Source organism: Phyllobates terribilis, unplaced genomic scaffold, assembly GCF_046119375.1.
Source record: "Phyllobates terribilis strain yellow unplaced genomic scaffold, ASM4611937v1 Scaffold_11__3_contigs__length_659146591, whole genome shotgun sequence".
Taxonomy (NCBI): Eukaryota; Metazoa; Chordata; class Amphibia; order Anura; family Dendrobatidae; genus Phyllobates; species Phyllobates terribilis.
In genome coordinates this window covers 108,553,681-108,574,922 of record NW_027362771.1, presented here as the reverse complement: position 1 = coordinate 108,574,922, position 21,242 = coordinate 108,553,681, and the positions used below count along the sequence as shown (strand labels likewise).

The window sequence follows — 21,242 nt, the reverse complement described above, 5'->3', positions numbered from 1 at the left end:
CTTTGTTCTCCACTACCTGTTCTGTATTTTACTAAGAAAATTAGATATACAAATTGAAATATACTTTGGACGTTTGATTGTTGTTTTGTTTGTTCTATTTCTATAGCCTAACGTGTAGTATGAAACACTAGTCCTGATAACCCCCCCCATAGTATCTTGTGGGTGAAAGCTGGTAAGAAACATGAAAATGTCCAGGTTGGTTTAAGACATAATGTTTTTTCTAAGCAGAAAATCATAACTAAGTACTGAGTGCAATGTGTAAAAGAAAAATACCATGGTCCTGATAATAAGAAAACGCCACATTTGAAATAGGAGCTGACATATACAGAAGAGGCCCCTGTGCAAGAACAGTATATGGGCCCTTTGCAGTCCAATAGCTCATCATAATGCACAATTCCACCTTTGAAGGTAAAAGTGGGCCGACTTACCTCTTGGGCCCCTGTGAGGCCGCACAGGTTGCACCAATGGTATGTCCGTCCCTGCTTGATAACCTCAAAGATTTAAATCTGTGATTTTCAAAGCTGAAAGAGCAGTTTTTCTTTACAGATTGAGGCCGCTACTGTGAGGAAATTGGACAGAAACCTTTATGTTGGACAAGAACTTCAAGAAGTTTATACAGAACTCACTAAGAATATTTCCACAGATCACCTGAGATTTGACCAGGTATTTCATTTATGTTATGTGGCTGCATAAACATCAGAAAACCAAATGGAATTTATCCATACCTCCAAGCATTTAAATCCCAAACTTAGGGATATTTCAAGGCTGAGTGGACACAAGCAACTATAAACTTGTCTTTTGTCAATGTAGATAACACTTCATACATTCATATTATTTCTCTTACAAGGTTATTTAGCAACTCATGAAAAGAATGGCCAGATTTCCTGCCTCTACCTTCAGATTGATGTCTCTGTGGGTGCCATCCCTGCCTGATATTTCTTCTGTTTTATCATGTTTAAGGATTTAGACTTTGAACCCTTTGCAACAAAAGTGGATATTTCCTTATGTGCTGCTTCCTCAACACTGACAAAGAAGATGGGCCAGCGTGTAATTAACAAGGAACTGGACTCTCTGGGTTCCAATGAGAAGTGTGAAAGGTAATGTCTTAAGGTGCTCTTTATACCATCTCCCTACCTATCATATATTTGTACACTCAATTTGGACAAGCACGCACTTGTTCTCAACTGGGAGCTGCCAGACAACTCTGTTGGCAGCTTATTTTAACTAGGAATAAAAGGATCAGGCATTGAAATTCAACATGCTTGATCTTTTTCCTACTGCCATGCAGTATTGTGCACGTAGAATTGGAAAAAATGCTGCAAAGTAAAAAAATTTAAAAAATATAAGTGAATAGAATATTTTTTTTTATTCATCTTACAAATAGCAAAGTGAATGGACAGATCAGAAATGTAAGCTAAATCAATATTTGGTGTGACCGCCCTTTGACTTCTAAACAGCATCAAAGTATCAATTCTTTTAGGTACACTTGTATACAGGTTTTGAAGGAAATCAGCAGGGAAGTTATTCCAAACATCTTGGAGAGCTAACCACAGATCTTTTGTGGATGGAGGTTTATACAAATCTTCCTGTCTTTTTATGTAATCTTAGACAATTCTATTGGCTCTTTGGGGGCCATATCATCACTCCCAGGACTCTTTATGCTGAAGATAGTTCTTATTGACATATTGGCTGTATGTTTGGAACCAATTAGACACCTCCCTGATGTTATTGCATAATAGATAAGTATCTGCCTGTATTTCTCAGCATTGAGGACACCATTAATCATGACCAAGTCCCCAACTCTATTTGCTGGCAGACCAAAACTTGTAATGAATCTCCACCATGCTTCACTGTTGTCTGCAGACACTCATTATTGTACCTCTCTTCCGTCTTTGGCAAACAAACTGCCTTCTGTTACAGACAAATATTTCACATTTTGACTCTTCAGTCCAGAGCGCCTGCTGCCATTTTCCTGCAACCTAGTTCCTATGTTTTCATGCATAGTTGAGTCACATGGCCTCGTTTTCATGTTAAAGTTATGCCTTTTTGGCTGCAATTCCATTAATACCACTTTTGGCCAGACTTTTTCAAACAGTAGATTGGTGTAGCTGGGTCGCACTGGTTTCTGCCAGTTCTGAGCTGATATTTACTGATATGGAAGAGAAGTAAGCATGATGTGTCTTTCATCCGATACACTACATTTCCTTGGCTGACCACTGCAATTACAGTCCTCAACGTTGCCCATGTTATGGTATCTGAGAAATGTAGGCAGATACTTATTGATCATGTGATAGCATCAGAAGGTTTTGCATCCTACATCCACAGAAAATCTGAGGTTAGTTCTCCAAGATGTTTGGAACAACCTCCATGCTGAGTTTCTTCCAAAACTGTGTGCAAGTGTACCAAGAAGAATTGATTCTTTGATGCAGTTTTGAAGGCCAAAGGGTGGTGGTCACACCAAATATTGATTTGAGTTTAGATTTTCTTTTGGTCATTCACTTTTCATTTTGTTTAATTGATAAAAATAAAGTATTAACACTTCTGTTTATTAAAGCATCATCACTTTGCAGCATTTTTCCATACGTGCCTACAACTTTTGCACAGAACTGTGTGTCAGGGAAAAGACAGGAGGCTCCTATACAAAAAAGTTCTTGGCCAGTCACACTAAAATTGTCAGGCTCAACTCTCTTTTTAGGCGTATTGCAGCTCAAAATATTTTCGGACTTACTCACCTACGTATGTATATTGAGCAGAGATGAATATTTGCATTAAATGGTTAGTCTATACTATAAAAGAACAGAACAGTAACAATTATGTCTGACATTGTCCCTTTCCTTTTGGTAGTGTGGTCCAGCACATACCTACTGATAAAGATGGTTCCAGAATTTGCAATTCTTGGCTTGTCTGGTGGAAGTCTATCGTTAACACTGATGACTATATGAAATATATATCCACACAGGTATGTGAAATGTGTCAAAAATCTGTAAAAGTAATAGAGCAAAGATAAAAAGGTTAATTATTGAGACAAATTTGGTACTTACACACAAAGGATGGACTATTTGTATCTGTAGAACTTGTATGTACAGCAGCAATGATCAGCTTCCATTATAGGCTGCATAGTTAATAATTTTCATCAGTTTTAGAAAATAATCTGCAAAGTAATAGAATTCAATAATAACTGTTGATTTTCTTTTAAACACTTACAGTTTGCTAATTATTACGTTCTCTCTCTACCGCATATATATGCACGTTCAGCTCAGTTGTGCACGCATGTGTTCTGATTAGGGAGAGGGGAAAAAGTCGCTGCCAGGCACTTCTGGCTGTGGCTTATCTCCCCTAACACCCAAAGGACATGGCATGTTTAAAAGTGCATTTGTTATGACCTGCAACAAGTACTAAGGAAAGAAAGAGGAAAGCTATCCCTACAGTAAGACTAAGCTGAATCCCTACAATGTAGCGGGCTGCCTGTTCCTTGCGAACAGACCGGCCTTAGTCCTCGGCTAGTCTGAACGAAGACCTATAGCATAAAGGAAGGGGTCCCTAAAAGAACTAAGGACTGGAACAAAAATGGGACACCTCCTGAACAGAGAAAGTTGTTGCAGAACACTAAAAGATAAACTGACAAAAAGGTACTAGAGGTCCCAGAAGGACCAAGCAAACTGACAGAGATAGGCACAAAAGCACCTGGCTAGCAAAACAGTCAAACACTGAAGTCCAGCACAGCCAAAAGGGCGGAGCTGGAATATATAGGCAGATGGTCACGTGACCGCAAAACACAAGATGAAAAAAACAAACAGAAGGGTTCTAACTGTACCCCCTCTTTTATAAGGATCCTCCGGATCCTCCAGGCCCAGGCCTATCCGGAAACCTCTTGTGGAAAGCTCTAACAAGCCTAGGAGCAGAGACATCATCCGCCCTTACCCAGGAATTATCTTCGGGACCGAAACCCTTCCAGGAGACGAGATGCTGTAATCTCCCTCTATGCCATCTAGAATTCAAGATACGAGAAATTTCATATTCGCTGTCTTCCACCACAGGAGGAACTGTGACAGTGGCATCACTATCTGATACATCAGCCTTTTTCAACAAGGAAACATGCAACACTGGATTAATCTTCCAGGAAGTAGGAAATCCAACCTAACCGCAGACGGGTTAACAACCTGAAGCACTTTAAATGGGCTCACAAACTTAGGACCCAGTTTTTTTAGAGGGAATCCTCAACCGCAAGTTCCTTGAGGACAACCAAACCATGTCACCCACAGTAAACAAAACCTCCTTACGTTTCCTGTCAAAATACTTCTTGGACTTCTTGTTAGCCTTTTGAAGATTGCAACGTACATTAGTCCAAACTCTCTCCAAATCACCGGAAAAATTCTACTCCTCTGGAACCGCCGACCCCAATTTGGAGAACGAACCAAAAGACAGATGTCTCGCAGTACAACAAAAAAAAGGAGAGCACCCAGCAGAGGAGGATGTATAATTGTTAAGAGCAAATTCTGCAAGAGGCATAAACTCAGACCACACCTCTTGATTGTCCGCCACAAAACAACGCAAAAACTGTTCTACATCCTGGTTCTTTCTTTCAGTCTGTCCATTAGACTCAGGATGATAACCAGACAAAAATGACAAATAGACTCCCAACCAGTCACAAAAAGCACGCCAAAAGCGAGCCACAAACTAAGGTCCTGTATCAGAAACAATATCCATGGGAGCACCATGAAGCTTGACAATCTCCTTAACAAACGCCTTAGCGGGTGTCTTGGTGCAGGGCATCTTAATGAATGGACTCAAATGACACATCTTACTAAAATGGTCCACGACCACCCAGATGACAGTAAAACCCTCGGACACAGGCAGATCAGTAATAAAATCCATTGTGAGATGCGTCCAAGGCGCACTAGGAACCTCCAGAGGGCAAAGCAACCCCGCAGCAGGAGTATGTGAAGCCTTTGACCTAGCACACACAGTACATTGACGCACCCACTTGATGACTTCTTTCTGCCATCCAAGCCACCAAAAACTGCGACTGATAAGTCTCTTAGTCTCAGAAATTCCTGGATGACCTGCCAACCGAGACTCATGACACTCCACAAACAAATCTCTCATAAAGATTCTAGGCACGAACAACCTCCCATGGGCAGTGTTAGATGGGGCATCATCTTGAGCTTTCAGAATCCCATTCTCCAAAACGGAGTCCAATGCCGCCACCACAACTCCTTTCTGTAAAATGCTCTCCTCCTCCTCGGCACCAACAGTAGAAGAGAAGCTGCGAGATAAAGTATCGGCTTTAACATTCTTAGTACCAGGGATATAGGTAACAGAAAAATGAAACCGAGAAAAAAAAAGTGCCCACCTAGCTTGACAGGCATTCAAGCGCTTGGCAGTATCCAGATAGATCAAATTCTTATGATCTGTGAAAACCTGAATAGGAAATCTAGCGCCTTCCAAAAAATGACGCCAATGTTCAAACGCGAGTTTAATAGCCAGCAACTCCCGATTTCCAACATCATAATTCAGTTCGGTTTCCAAATTTTTTTTCGAAAAGAAGGCACAAGGATGTACGCCATCCCTGTTCTCCTGAGACAAAACTGCTCCGACCCCCACCGATGAAGCATCGACCTCGACCAAAAAAGGCTTGGTCTCATCAGGCTGCATAAGGATAGGGGCAGAACTGAACCTCTCTTTGAGATATTTAAACGCTTCAATGGCCTCAGTAGTCCATTGAACCGTATTTTCACCTTTCCTGGTGAGATCGGTTAGAGGCTTAACAATTACAGAAAAATTCTTAATGAATTTCCTGTAATAATTGGCAAAAGACAAAAATCTCTGTATAGATTTCAAACCAATAGGCCTAGGCCATTCCTGCACAGCCTGAACCTTCACCGGATCCATCTCAAAGCCCTCGCTGTAGACAATATAGCCCAAAAAACAAATTTTATGCACAGCGAACTCACATTTCTCCAGCTTAGCAAAGAATTATCACTCAATAACTGCAAAACTTCACGTACACTCTGCCAATTGGACTCGAGATCTGGCGAATAAATCAAAATGTCATCTAAATACACAGCCACATTCTTACCGATCAACAGTCTCAGGATGTCATTAATAAGGTTCTGAAAAAATGCAGGTGCATTGGTAAGACCAAAAGGCATCACCAGATTCTCAAAATGACCTACCAGGGTGTTAAAAGCATTTTTCCATTCATCACCCTCCTTCACACGTAACAAATTGTATGCCCCCCCGGAGATCAATCTTAGAAAACCACTTGGCCCCCACTAGCTGGTTAAACAAGTCAGGAATTAATGGCAATGGGTAGGAATTGCGTACGGTAATCTTATTAATTTCACGAAAATCCAGACATGGACGTAAACCGCCGTCCTTTTTTTTAACAAAAAAAAAAATCGAACTTCCACAGGTGACTTAGAAGGTCTAATGTGACCAGCAGCCAGGCTAGTCTGTATGTACTCCTCCAAGGCCTTTCTTTCAGGGATAGTTAGATTAAACAAGCGACTCTTGGGAAGAGTAGCTCCCGGAATAAACTCATTGGCGCAATCATAATCCCTATGAGGAGGTAAAACTTGCGACTCCTCCTCTGAAAAAAACCTCCAAAAATTTTGAATAGGTACAGGTAATTCCCCTTTTTCCACAGCCGCAATGCGACCATTACAACATTTTTCATAGCACTTCGGACTCCAAGACTTTATCATATTAGTAGACCAGTCCAGCAAAGGATTGTGCAGTTTTAACCAAGGCAATCCTAGAATGACCGGAGAGGGTAAATTATTTAATACAACCAAGTCCAAAATTTCTTGGTGAAGTCCATTGATAGTGAGGGGAAATGCAGCAACCGTGTGAGTAATACATTTCAAGGGAGTGTTATCAATTGCAATCACAGAAATAGGTGATGACAAAGGTTTGGATTTCAATTTAAGTTTTTCCAAAAACCCTTTATCAATCACATTAAGTGTTGAACCACAATCCACAAATACCTGAAATTCAATCAAATTTTCCTGCAAAGTAGTACTCCCTGAAAGAAATACTTCTGCAGAGCATAAACAAGCTGTAACGGGTCCGGGAGGCGGAACCTCTGAGCTACTATACAAGGGGGCGGCCCTTGTAAGGGAGCGGGTGGCAGTCTCTGGGTGAACGGACAGGGAGTTACGGCAAGTGATCAGGGCAGTCTCTGGGTAAGGGGTAGGTACGACCTGTGATGGCGGAGCCTCCGGGTAGGCTAGCAGGCAGATGGTAGATGTGTGCTCCCAGGTGAGCAAGCGAGAGTCTCTGGAATAGCAGGTGGTCACGGCACGTGACGGCGGAACCTCCGGGCTGGCAGGCAGGTAGGTAACGGAGATGCGCTCCCAGGTGAGCGGGCAAGAGTCTCTGAGATAGCTGGTGGTCACAGCACGTGACAACGGGACCTCCGGGCTGGCAAGCAGGCAGGTAGCGGAGAAGCGCTCCCAGGTGAGCGGGCAAGCTGGTCCATAGACAGACTGACCGGAGTTGTAAGGCAGACCGTCGGACCTCAGGCAAGCAGGCAGGTAGCTGATGTGCGCTCCCAGGTGAGCGGACAAGTTGGTCCTTAGACAGACTGACCGGAGTTGTAAGGCAGACCGTCGGACCTCAGGCAGGCAGGCAGGTAACAAGTATTCAGGCAGGAATCAGGCAGGTAACTAGCAGGAAACTGGCAGGAAACTGGCAGGAAACTAGCAGGAAACTGGCAGGAAACTGGCAACGGGACCTGAGGGCTGAAGCACAGGTGAGACACAGGTGCAAACAACATTGCTCGGGCACCTCCATTTTGGAGGAGGTGCCTTATATATGATGAAGTCCTCCGGCCATTGGCCGGGGACTCCTTAGGACGGCGCGCGCGGCCCCTTTAAGAGGAGGGGAGCGCGCGCGCGCGCGCCCTAAGCACAGGGGCCGGGAAGGAGCGCGCGCTGAGAGCAGAGCGGGAGGAGGACGCCGGGAAGGAGCGCGCGCTGACAGCAGAGCGGGGAGAGGACGCCGGGCACGGAGCAGAGCGGTGACAGCAGAGCGGGGAGAGGACGCCGGGACGGAGCGCGCGCTGACAGCAGAGCGGTGAGGGGAGCAGCGTCCCTGCCTAGCAGAGGGCAGGGACGCCAGCGCTACACAAGCTATACGGGCTACCTGACCTTTTTTATTTCTCTTTACTTAAACGAAGCTCACAATACTTAATCAAATGGTCAGCTTTACCACAATAAAGACACAATCCCTTGGCGAACCTCCAGTCTCTTTCCTGAGAGCGGAGTGACATCGCCCCAACCTCCATCGGTTCTCCGCCGTCTGAGCAGATTTTCTGGGGACTAGGACCTGGCATTACAGGAGTCTTTACCTCATTCTGCCTAGATCTCAGCCTCCTATCCACACGAACAGCTAATTTCATGGCATCCTGCAGAGTCTCAGGTTCGGGGAATGCAATTAGCAAATCCTTAACCCTTTCACTCGGACCAGCAAGAAATAGACATTTCAGAGCAGGATCATTCCATTTGACTTCTGAAGTCCATCTTCTAAAGTGTGTGCAATCATTTTCAACATCACCTGACCCCTGTTTCAAATGCCTGAGTTCTGTCTCAACAGATGAGATTCGATCAGGACCCAAAGCAGAAAAAAAATCTTCTACCGACCTTAAGCATAGATCATTAGGTTGGAGAGAAAAGGCCTACCCTTGTGGTTCATTGCTCAAAAGTGACATAATAAAACCAATGCGCTGTGATTCATTCCCAGAGCATTTTTAAAGGAAAAAAAAATCTTGCTGTTTACCATAAAAAACATCCGGCAGTCCTACCTTGGGCTCCACAAAATGCGCTCCAGAACAGCTACTCACGTGTTGCTGGAGCTCGGCCACCTCCAGAGACTATCCATGCAAGCGTTGAGCCAAATCCTGGACGGAAGCCACACTGATCCCCGAATTTCTTTCCTTTTAGTTTTTTTGGGCTGGACTTGCTGTCATGATCTGCAACAAGTACTAAGGAAAGAAAGGAGAAAGCTATTCCTACAGTAAGACTAAGCTGAATTCCTACGATGTAGCGGGCTGCCTGTTCCTTGCGAAGAGACCCGCCTTAGTCCTCGGCTAGTCTGAACGATGACCTATAGCATAAAGGAAGGGGTCTCTAAAAGAACTAAGGACTGGAACAAAAATGGGACACCTCCTGAACAGAGAAAGTTGTTGCAGAACACAAAAAGATAAACTGACAAAAAGGTACTAGAGGTCCCAGAAGGACCAAGCAAACTGACAGAGATAGGCACAGAAGCACCTGGCTAGCAAAACAGTCAAACAACACTGAAGTCCAGCACAGCCAAAAGGGCGGAGCTGGAATATATAGGCAGATGGTCACGTGACTGCAAAACACAAGATGGAAAAAACAAACAGAAGGGTTCTAACAGCATTGTTCTTTTGAACAACTTATTTTTACTTAATAGATAATGCCCAAAAAAGTAATTCTTCAAATTATTTTCATTAAAAATTTCAATGTTTATAGCCCTTGACAAAAAAACTCTCTGAAGTTTTGGCCACTAGGGGGCGCACTTTTTCTTAATTTACAGTCCATCCTCCTGTTGGTGCTTTCACATTGCATTCAGGCACCCGTTTGTTGGCTCCTTCGTGGCTTACGTCCGAACCTCCTGCAAAACGGGATGGGGGCGTATGCGCCAACGGGGCCATAGACTATAATGGTGCCTACAGAGCGAACGTGTGCTCTGACACCACTCTGAACAATCTGTAATGTATCGTTCAGCGCATAGGCTACCAATGTTTTTGCAGCGCGAGTCCTGTTTACACAGGGCAATGTGCTTCTTTCAGTCTATTTTTAGTCTATTTTTACCTCGATTATATGAAAATCACAGTATAAGGGATGCATTTGTGCTGCAATTTTGTAAAAATTGCATAAAAACTCATATTCCTTCTGTGAATCCAGGCAAAGTATACATCCCTCCAATATGTTTTTAGAAATCTAGGTTGAGCAGAGGTACTGGGAGGCAGAGTAGTGGAAATGAGTACATGGTTGAGAAAACCTGCAAACTTGGAACATGAGACCAAGGGCTCTTTCACACGTCAGTATCTCCGGTACGAGTGGTGACAGTTTCCACACGTACCGGAGACACTATCACACGCAGACCCATTCAAATCTATGGGTCTGTGCACATTTCAGTGTATTTCCACGGATCGTGTGTCCGTGTGCTCCACACGGAGACAAGTCCGATTTTTATCAGATACACAGTCCGCAAAAGTGCCTCACGCTGAATACACACGCGGATGATATCAGTGTGTCATCAGTTTGACACGGACCAGTGCCTGGGAATCAGCGCTCCAGGTAGCGCTGTTCCCAAGCGCCAGGTGCTGAACGTTGCTCTCATCATTGTTCCTGCAGGCGCTGCGATCAGCACCAGCAGGGAAAATGATGATGAGGGTAGTAGTGTCTGCTCCCGCAGTGTCCCCACCTGTAAAAATAAGAATAAAATAATAAAATCCATGTACTCACCTCTCCTAGGTGTCCCCCGCTGTAATCCATGCGACCTCTGCTGCAGAGGATCTAGGGAGAATGAGCCGCTCCGGCGATGCAGCTCAGGAGCGGTGTCCTGTCACTCACAGAGTGCAGCTCCGCAGCCGCTCATTCTCCCCGGCTCCCCTGCAGGAGCGGTCGCATGGATTACGGCGGGGAACACCTAGGAAAGGTGAGTACATGGATTTTATTATTTTATTCTTATTTTTACAGGTCGGGACACTGGTGGAGCATACTACTACCCTTATCATTGTCCCTGCTGGTGCTGATCACAGCGCCGGCAGGAATCATGATGAGGGCATCGTTCAGCACCCGACGCTTGGGAACAGCGTTAAATGTACCATTGATTCCCAGGCGCCATCCGTGTGATTCTGATGGGGCACACGTGTGACACACATGGACACACGGGACACGGATATCTCCGGTACCGGTTTTTCCTGTACAGCAAATATTCGGATGTGTGAAACCGGCCAAAGTGAGTGTGCAGCCTTTTTTCAACTTTAAAAAGTTAGCTAGCTTTACTGTTTAAATCCAGGTGATCCGCTCTGCCTTCAGGCTCCAAAATGTGTACCCTATATGTGTAGTGTTTTATACTGTATCTCTAACTGGACATTGGTACGAGATGTGTTTATATATTTAAATAGTAATAATTTTTGACCCCAGTTCACCATGACTGGCATTTTGCATGGCAGTCTTAATAACCAAGTGCGCTGGAATAAGATGCACCAAATTCATTAAGAAGAGTGCATCTCATAATAAATTTTGTGCATATTTCTGCTGTACACCAGTGTAATAAATGTGCTTCAGAGCCTGGAGTACATTTGTTTCATAATTTACTCCACTTTTGTGGCATAGATTCTAATGAATTTGTCATCCCAGCTCGGCTATGTCCCCAGGGCCAGCTCCAGGTTATCGTGGGCCCCGGGTGATAGAGTCTCAGTGGGCCCCTTTAACACATACCACAATTCATGATGCATAAATATGGCAGAGAAATATAGGTATTGTACAATGCCAAAGATTTCACTTCTTACATTACATGAGTGATATCTATTGTAAATTCTACAATAGAATACATACAGTTTAATGCATCTTATAGTCCTCCATATAGTATAATGCTCATCCCATATTCCTACTTATAGTATAATGTGCCCCATAGTCCTCCATATAGTATAATGCCCAGCCCATAGTCCTCCATATATAATGCACAGCTCATAGTCATCCATGTAGTATAATGCACAGCCCATAGTCCTCCATGTAGTATAATGCACAGCCCATAGTCCTCCATATAGTATAATGCACAGCCCATAGTCATCCATGTAGTATAATGCACAGCCCATAGTCATCCATGTAGTATAATGCACAGCCCATAGTCATCCATGTAGTATAATGCACAGCCCATAGCCATTAATCTAGTGTAATGCACAGCCCATAGTCATTAATGTAGTGTAATGCACAGCCCATAGTCATCTATGTAGTATAATGCACAGCCCATAGTCATCCATGTAGTATAATGCACAGCCCATAGTCATCCATGTAGTATAATGCACAGCCCATAGTCATCCATGTAGTATAATGCACAGCCCATAGTCATCCACGCAGTATAATGCAAAGCCCATAGTCATCCACGTAGTATAATGCACAGCCCATAGTCATCCATATAGTATAATGCAAAGCCCATAGTCATCCACGCAGTATAATGCAAAGCCCATAGTCATCCATGTAGTATAATGCACAGCCCATAGTCATCCATGTAGTATAATGCACAGCCCATAGTCATCCACACAGTATAATGCACAGCCCATAGTCATCCATGTAGTATAATGCACAGCCCATAGTCATCCACGCAGTATAATGCACAGCCCATAGTCATCCATGTAGTATAATGCACAGCCCATAGTCATCCATGTAGTATAATGCAAAGCCCATAGTCATCCATGTAGTATAATGTGAAGCCCATAGTCATCCATGTAGTATAATGCACAGCCCATTGTCATCCCTGTAGTATAATGCACAGCCCATAGTTATCTATGTAGTATAATGCACAGCCCATAGTCATCCATGTAGTATAATGCACAGCCCAGTCATCCATGTAGTATAATGCACAGCCCAGTGTCATCCATGTAGTATAATGCACAGCCCATAGTCATCCATGTAGTATAATGCACAGCCCATAGTCATCCATGTAGTATAATGCACAGCCCATAGTCATCCATGTAGTATAATGCACAGCCCATACCCATTAATCTAGTATAATGCACAGCCCATAGTCATTAATGTAGTGTAATGCACAGCCCATAGTCATCTATGTTGTATAATGCACAGCCCATAGTTATCTATGTAGTATAATGCACAGCCCATAGTCATCCATGTAGTATAATGCACAGCCCAGTCATCCATGTAGTATAATGCACAGCCCAGTGTCATCCATGTAGTATAATGCACAGCCCATAGTCATCCATGTAGTATAATGCACAGCCCATAGTCATCCATGTAGTATAATGCACAGCCCATACCCATTAATCTAGTATAATGCACAGCCCATAGTCATTAATGTAGTGTAATGCACAGCCCATAGTCATCTATGTAGTATAATGCACAGCCCATAGTCATCTATGTAGTATAATGCACAGCCCATAGTCATCTATGTAGTATAATGCACAGCCCATAGTCATCCATGTAGTATAATGCACAGCCCATAGTCATCCATGTAGTATAATGCACAGCCCATAGTCATCCACGCAGTATAATGCAAAGCCCATAGTCATCCACACAGTATAATGCACAGCCCATAGTCATTCATGTAGTATAATGCACAGCCCATAGTCATCCACGCAGTATAATGCAAAGCCCATAGTCATCCACGCAGTATAATGCAAAGCCCATAGTCATCCATGTAGTATAATGCACAGCCCATAGTCATCCATGTAGTATAATGCACAGCCCATAGTCATCCACACAGTATAATGCACAGCCCATAGTCATTCATGTAGTATAATGCACAGTCCATAGTCATCCAAACAGTATAATGCACAGTCCATAGTCATCCAAACAGTATAATGCACAGCCCATAGTCATCCATGTAGTATAATGTGAAGCCCATAGTCATCCATGTAGTATAATGCACAGCCCATTGTCATCCCTGTAGTATAATGCACAGCCCATAGTTATCTATGTAGTATAATGCACAGCCCATAGTCATCCATGTAGTATAATGCACAGCCCAGTCATCCATGTAGTATAATGCACAGCCCAGTGTCATCCATGTAGTATAATGCACAGCCCATAGTCATCCATGTAGTATAATGCACAGCCCATAGTCATCCATGTAGTATAATGCACAGCCCATAGTCATCCATGTAGTATAATGCACAGCCCATAGTCATCCATGTAGTATAATGCACAGCCCATACCCATTAATCTAGTATAATGCACAGCCCATAGTCATTAATGTAGTGTAATGCACAGCCCATAGTCATCTATGTTGTATAATGCACAGCCCATAGTTATCTATGTAGTATAATGCACAGCCCATAGTCATCCATGTAGTATAATGCACAGCCCAGTCATCCATGTAGTATAATGCACAGCCCAGTGTCATCCATGTAGTATAATGCACAGCCCATAGTCATCCATGTAGTATAATGCACAGCCCATAGTCATCCATGTAGTATAATGCACAGCCCATAGTCATCCATGTAGTATAATGCACAGCCCATACCCATTAATCTAGTATAATGCACAGCCCATAGTCATTAATGTAGTGTAATGCACAGCCCATAGTCATCTATGTAGTATAATGCACAGCCCATAGTCATCTATGTAGTATAATGCACAGCCCATAGTCATCTATGTAGTATAATGCACAGCCCATAGTCATCCATGTAGTATAATGCACAGCCCATAGTCATCCATGTAGTATAATGCACAGCCCATAGTCATCCACGCAGTATAATGCAAAGCCCATAGTCATCCACGTAGTATAATGCACAGCCCATAGTCATTCATGTAGTATAATGCACAGCCCATAGTCATCCACGCAGTATAATGCAAAGCCCATAGTCATCCACGCAGTATAATGCAAAGCCCATAGTCATCCATGTAGTATAATGCACAGCCCATAGTCATCCATGTAGTATAATGCACAGCCCATAGTCATCCACACAGTATAATGCACAGCCCATAGTCATCCACACAGTATAATGCAAAGCCCATAGTCATCCACGCAGTATAATGCAAAGCCCATAGTCATCCACGTAGTATAATGCTCAGCCCATAGTCATCCATGTAGTATAATACACAGCACATTGTCATCCATGTAGTATAATACACAGCACATTGTCATCCATGTAGTATAATGCACAGCCCATAGTCATCCAAACAGTATAATGCACAGCCCATAGTCATCCAAACAGTATAATGCACAGCCCATAGTCATCCATGTAGTATAATGCACAGCCCATAGTCATCCATGTAGTATAATGCACAGCCCATAGTCATCCATGTAGTATAATGCACAGCCCATAGTCATCCATGTAGTATAATGCACAGCCCATAGTCATCCATGTAGTATAATGCACAGCCCATTGTCATCCATGTAGTATAATGCGTAGCCCATAGTCATCCATGTCAGAGGACTACACACCTGTAGTATAATGCACAGCCCATAGTCATCCATGTAGTATAATGCACAGCCCATAGTCATCCATGTAGTATAATGCACAGCCCATAGTCATCTATGTAGTATAATGCACAGCCCATAGTCATCCATGTAGTATAATGCACAGCCCATTGTCATCCATGTAGTATAACGCACAGCCCATAGTCCTCCATGTAGTATAATGCACAGCCCATAGTCATCCATGTAGTATAATGCACAGCCCATAGTCATCCATGTAGTATAATGCACAGCCCATAGTCATCCATGTAGTATAATGCACAGCCCATAGTCATTAATGTATAATGCAAAGCCCATAGTCATCCATGTAGTATAATGCACAGTCCATAGTCATCTATGTAGTATAATGCACAGCCCATAGTCATCCACGCAGTATAATGCAAAGCCCATAGTCATCTATGTAGTATAATGCACAGCCCATAGTCATCCATGTAGTATAATGCACAGCCCATTGTCATCCATGTAGTATAACGCACAGCCCATAGTCCTCCATGTAGTATAATGCACAGCCCATAGTCATCCCTGTAGTATAATGCACAGCCCATAGTGATCCCTGTAGTATAATGCACAGCCCATAGTCATCCCTGTAGTATAATGCACAGCCCATAGTCATCCCTGTAGTATAATGCACAGCCCATAGTCATCCCTGTAGTATAATGCACAGCCCATTGTCATCCATGTAGTATAATGCGTAGCCCATAGTCATCCATGTCAGAGGACTACACACCTATAGTATAATGCAAAGCCCATAGTCATCCATGTAGTATAATGCACAGCCCATAGTCATCCATGTAGTATAATGCAAAGCCCATAGTCATCTATGTAGTATAATGCACAGCCCATTGTCATCCATGTAGTATAATGCGCAGCCCATAGTCATCCACGCAGTATAATGCAAAGCCCATAGTCATCTATGTAGTATAATGCACAGCCCATTGTCATCCATGTAGTATAATGCAAAGCCCATAGTCATTCATGTAGTATAATGCACAGCCCATAGTCATCCATGTAGTATAATGCACAGCCCATTGTCATCCATGTAATATAATGCACAGCCCATAGTCATCCATGTAGTATAATGCAAAGCCCATAGTCATTCATGTAGTATAATGCACAGCCCATAGTCATTCATGTAGTATAATGCACAGCCCATAGTCATCCATGTAGTATAATGCACAGCCCATAGTCATCCATGTAGTATAATGCAAAGCCCATAGTCATCTATGTAGTATAATGCACAGCCCATTGTCATCCATGTAGTATAATGCACAGCCCATAGTCATCCCTGTAGTATAATGCACAGCCCATAGTCATCCCTGTAGTATAATGCACAGCCCATAGTCATCCCTGTAGTATAATGCACAGCCCATTGTCATCCATGTAGTATAATGCGTAGCCCATAGTCATCCATGTCAGAGGACTACACACCTATAGTATAATGCAAAGCCCATAGTCATCCATGTAGTATAATGCACAGCCCATAGTCATCCATGTAGTATAATGCAAAGCCCATAGTCATCTATGTAGTATAATGCACAGCCCATTGTCATCCATGTAGTATAACGCACAGCCCATAGTCCTCCATGTAGTATAATGCACAGCCCATAGTCATCCATGTAGTATAATGCACAGCCCATAGTCATCCATGTAGTATAATGCACAGCCCATAGTCATCCATGTAGTATAATGCACAGCCCATAGTCATTAATGTATAATGCAAAGCCCATAGTCATCCATGTAGTATAATGCACAGTCCATAGTCATCTATGTAGTATAATGCACAGCCCATAGTCATCCACGCAGTATAATGCAAAGCCCATAGTCATCTATGTAGTATAATGCACAGCCCATAGTCATCCATGTAGTATAATGCACAGCCCATTGTCATCCATGTAGTATAACGCACAGCCCATAGTCCTCCATGTAGTATAATGCACAGCCCATAGTCATCCCTGTAGTATAATGCACAGCCCATAGTGATCCCTGTAGTATAATGCACAGCCCATAGTCATCCCTGTAGTATAATGCACAGCCCATAGTCATCCCTGTAGTATAATGCACAGCCCATAGTCATCCCTGTAGTATAATGCACAGCCCATTGTCATCCATGTAGTATAATGCGTAGCCCATAGTCATCCATGTCAGAGGACTACACACCTATAGTATAATGCAAAGCCCATAGTCATCCATGTAGTATAATGCACAGCCCATAGTCATCCATGTAGTATAATGCAAAGCCCATAGTCATCTATGTAGTATAATGCACAGCCCATTGTCATCCATGTAGTATAATGCGCAGCCCATAGTCATCCACGCAGTATAATGCAAAGCCCATAGTCATCTATGTAGTATAATGCACAGCCCATTGTCATCCATGTAGTATAATGCAAAGCCCATAGTCATTCATGTAGTATAATGCACAGCCCATAGTCATCCATGTAGTATAATGCACAGCCCATTGTCATCCATGTAATATAATGCGCAGCCCATAGCCATCCATGTAGAATAATGCACGGCCCATAGTCATCCATGTAGTAGTATGGCCACTGTGTATTCACTGATTTAAAGAAAAAAAAATACTCACCTCCCATCCGCTCCCTGACGCATGGTGTCCTCTTCTGAAGCTGGCAGCTGACTTCAGCGTGCAAGTGAGGGGAGCGCATGATGTGACTGCCATGCTCCTCCAGTCATGTGCACGCCGACGTCAGCTACTGGCCTCTGATTGGACCCAATGGGTCTGTGCACTGCAATACACTTCAGCTGAATGTGCGCCTGAGGACTCAGACGCACATCCACTAGAAGTATTTGCTGGCGTCAGCGGGCACCTCACCCGCTGGGCTCTGGGCTCGGTTGTCGCAGTGACCGCGGTTGTTATGCCACCTGCTGAAGGCAAGTGGGCCCCCCGTTTCTCCAGGCCCCCAGCACTTGCCTGGGTGCTCCGGGTGTTGACTCTGGCCCTGTATTCCCTTTCCCCGCTAAGCTCCATACACTTTTCAGAAGTTGGCAGAGCTGGGGAACCCGCGTAAAAACAACAAAAGTCACAACATTTTTCAGCAAATATGAGTTGCTTAAAACTTTTCCAAAATTTCAAAACCTTTGTGTTTTTTTTATTTTTTTTTATTTATTATAACATCCTCCACCCAGAATGTTTTCCACACCTTGTCATCTTATACATCTGTTATATAAAAAGTAATTGTAGATTACTACAATATCCTTACGTAATAGGACTTATTTTGAATGAGAATTGGGCCTCCTTCACACGTCCGTGTTTAAACACGTACGTAGAAAACAGGTACTGGTGCCATCAGAGTTTTCCATCAGTATGTCGTCTGTGTGTCCATGTTTACCATCAGTGTTTTTCCTGTATGATTAAAGAAAGAATTCAATTACAAAGCTTCTCCTATACTTTAGAATGTTAAACACAGACAGCACACTCATTCCATCCGTGTCCGTGTGCTGTACGTGTTGTTCATTGACCCATAAACTTCTATTGGCCATTGTCATCTGTTTTCCCCGAAAAAAACAGACATGTCTCTGTGTTTTGCATGAACACACGGTCCATGTAAAAACACGGACATGTGCATAGCAGCATAGGTTATAATGGGTACATGTAGCATCCGTGAAAACAATGGATGCCACACGTACTGTGAACACAGACATGAGAACGAAGCCTTAGATTAACCCTTTTATGACGTGCTACGTAATAGTACGCACCACGTCATAACCCCCTGTTCAGCGCGGGCTCCGGCGCTGAACCCGCACTAAACCGGGCACATGACAGCTGATCTATACAGCTGACATGTGCCCGCAATAGCTGTGAGTGGAATCGCGATCCACCCATGGATGTTAACTAGTTAAATGCCGCTGTCAATCTCTGACAGCGGCATTTAACTCGCTCATAGCATGTCACTTGCTATGAGCGGCGCTCACAGCAAGTGAGCAAATCTGCTACACACAGGCAATCTGCTCATCGCCTGTGTGCAGCAGAGGTGATCAGGCAAGTGCTGCTTCTAGTCTCCCATGGAGACTATTGAAGCAAGCAAAAAGTAAAAAAATGTTTTTAAAAATATTAAAAAATATATAAAAGTTTAAATCACCCCACCCTTTCGCCTCGCTCAAAATAAAACAATAAAACAAAAACACATATTCGATATCGCCAAGTTCAGAATTGCCCGATCTATCAATATAAAAAAAGAATTAATCCGATCGGTAAACGGCATAATGAGAAAAAAATTCTAAACGCCAGAATTACGTTTTTTTGGTCGCCCAACATTGCAATAAAATGCAATAACGGGCGATCAAAACATCGGATCTACGCCAAAATGGTATCAATAAAAATGTCAGCTCGGCGCGCAAAAAATAAGCCCTCACCCAGCCCCAGATCACGAAAAATGGAGACGCTGTGGGTCTCGGAAAATGGCGCAATTGTTTTATTTTTATTTTTTGCAAATTTTGGATTTTTTTTTCACCACTTAAATAAAAAAGAACCTATACATGTTTGGTGTCTACGAACTCGTAATGACCTGGGGAATAATAATGGCAAGTCAGTTTTAGCATTCAGTGAACGTGGTATAAAAAACCCAAAAAACAACTGTGGAACTGCACATTTTTTGCAATTTCACTGCACTTAGAATTTTTTTCCCGTTTTCCAATACAAGATATGGTAAAAACCGTGGTGTCGTTCAAAAGTACAACTCGTCCCACAAAAAATAAGCCCTCAAACGGCCATATTGACCAAAAAAAAAAAAAGTTATAGCTCTGGGAACAAGGGGAGCAAAAAACGAAAACGGAAAATGCTCCAGTCATGAAGGGGTTAAAAGTGCCACTCAAAGGAAATCTGTTATCAGGTTTTTGCCACTTAATCTGAGAGCAGTATAATGTAGAGAACGAAACCCTGATTCCAAGAATGTGTCACTTACTGGGCTGCTTGCTGTAGTTTTTATAAAATCACTGTTTTATGTACAAGAGATTATCACTAGAGGACTAGTAAACCTGCTGCCAGGCAGTCCAGCCGTGCCCCCACCACTGATTAACAGCTGTCTGCTTATGCACAGTGTGCATAGAGAGCTGCCAATCAGTGGTGTGGGCGGATTATACAGAGCTCAGCATTCAAAGAACTGCTAGATCTGCAGCAGATAAAATATTTTTTAATCAAAACTGCAGTAAGCAGCAAAGTAAGTGATATATCACTGGAATCATGGTCTCTGCCGCTACATCATGCTGCAAAAACCTGGTGACTGATTGCTTTAGAGGACGACACACATTTTACAGTTATGACCGATACATAATACTTTTGTCATCAATCATTTATGCACTTATATTGCTAGTTATTATAACTATAAAATTAGCTTGAAATCGCTCAGATGTCTGGGTGAAGAACAAATCATCATATCATTAAAAGCAGTGTGAGAGAAATAAAGCAAAGTGCCACACATTATGTAGGTTTAGGGCTCTGCTTAGTACCTGGACGACAGTGTCCGGAGCCTGCTCCGTCAGCCTCCATGTAGAGCCATATGAGAAATATTTTGTCAATGAGAATCTGCTCATATACTATATTAATTTGTGTGTTCATTTTCAGGATCTGGATTACTTAAAGGTAATATACCATCTATACAACAGTGATTCTGAGGATGAAGAACAGGCAAATATGGCAGCCAAACTAAAGAGCGAGGAACAAAAAAGGTCTGAAAAGTGTGGATGTCATCTGTTATAAGTCTCTAAAAGAAATCCTTAGTAGGGCGCGGTCAGGCCGCCGTATTACTCGCGCGAGGATCGCATGGCAATACTTGGACCTGCCGTTGGCCCTCCTGATCTGAGGAGACAGCTGCATAGAAATACATGCTGTCACTCTCAGGTAAGAACAGCTGACAGTCAGTCCGAGCATTGCGATGCTATCATCATCTGTGTTATACGGCCGTCTGACTGCACCCTTACCATGAGTGGAGAATACTTGAGCTTTTCCAAAATGTTTTGGGGAATAATGTAGCCAGTTAGTTCTCTCTAATGGTGATTACAGTAAGGCAGAATTGTGTAATTGAAAGGGAATC

The 21,242-nt window shown here is 43.1% G+C and overlaps 1 protein-coding gene across 2 annotated transcripts in view; it reads left to right on the top strand.

The window, feature by feature from the left end:
* The window catches only part of CCDC87 (coiled-coil domain containing 87), a 90,219-nt gene that overhangs the window by 39,573 nt on the left and 29,404 nt on the right, over positions 1 to 21,242 (top strand). For both annotated transcript variants that reach the window (XM_073651446.1, XM_073651447.1), the window contains exons 12-15: positions 547 to 663; positions 961 to 1,097; positions 2,845 to 2,959; positions 20,774 to 20,877. In XM_073651446.1, coding sequence (XP_073507547.1) covers positions 547 to 663; positions 961 to 1,097; positions 2,845 to 2,959; positions 20,774 to 20,877 — 473 coding nt within the window. The remainder of the gene's footprint in view (positions 1 to 546; positions 664 to 960; positions 1,098 to 2,844; positions 2,960 to 20,773; positions 20,878 to 21,242) is intronic.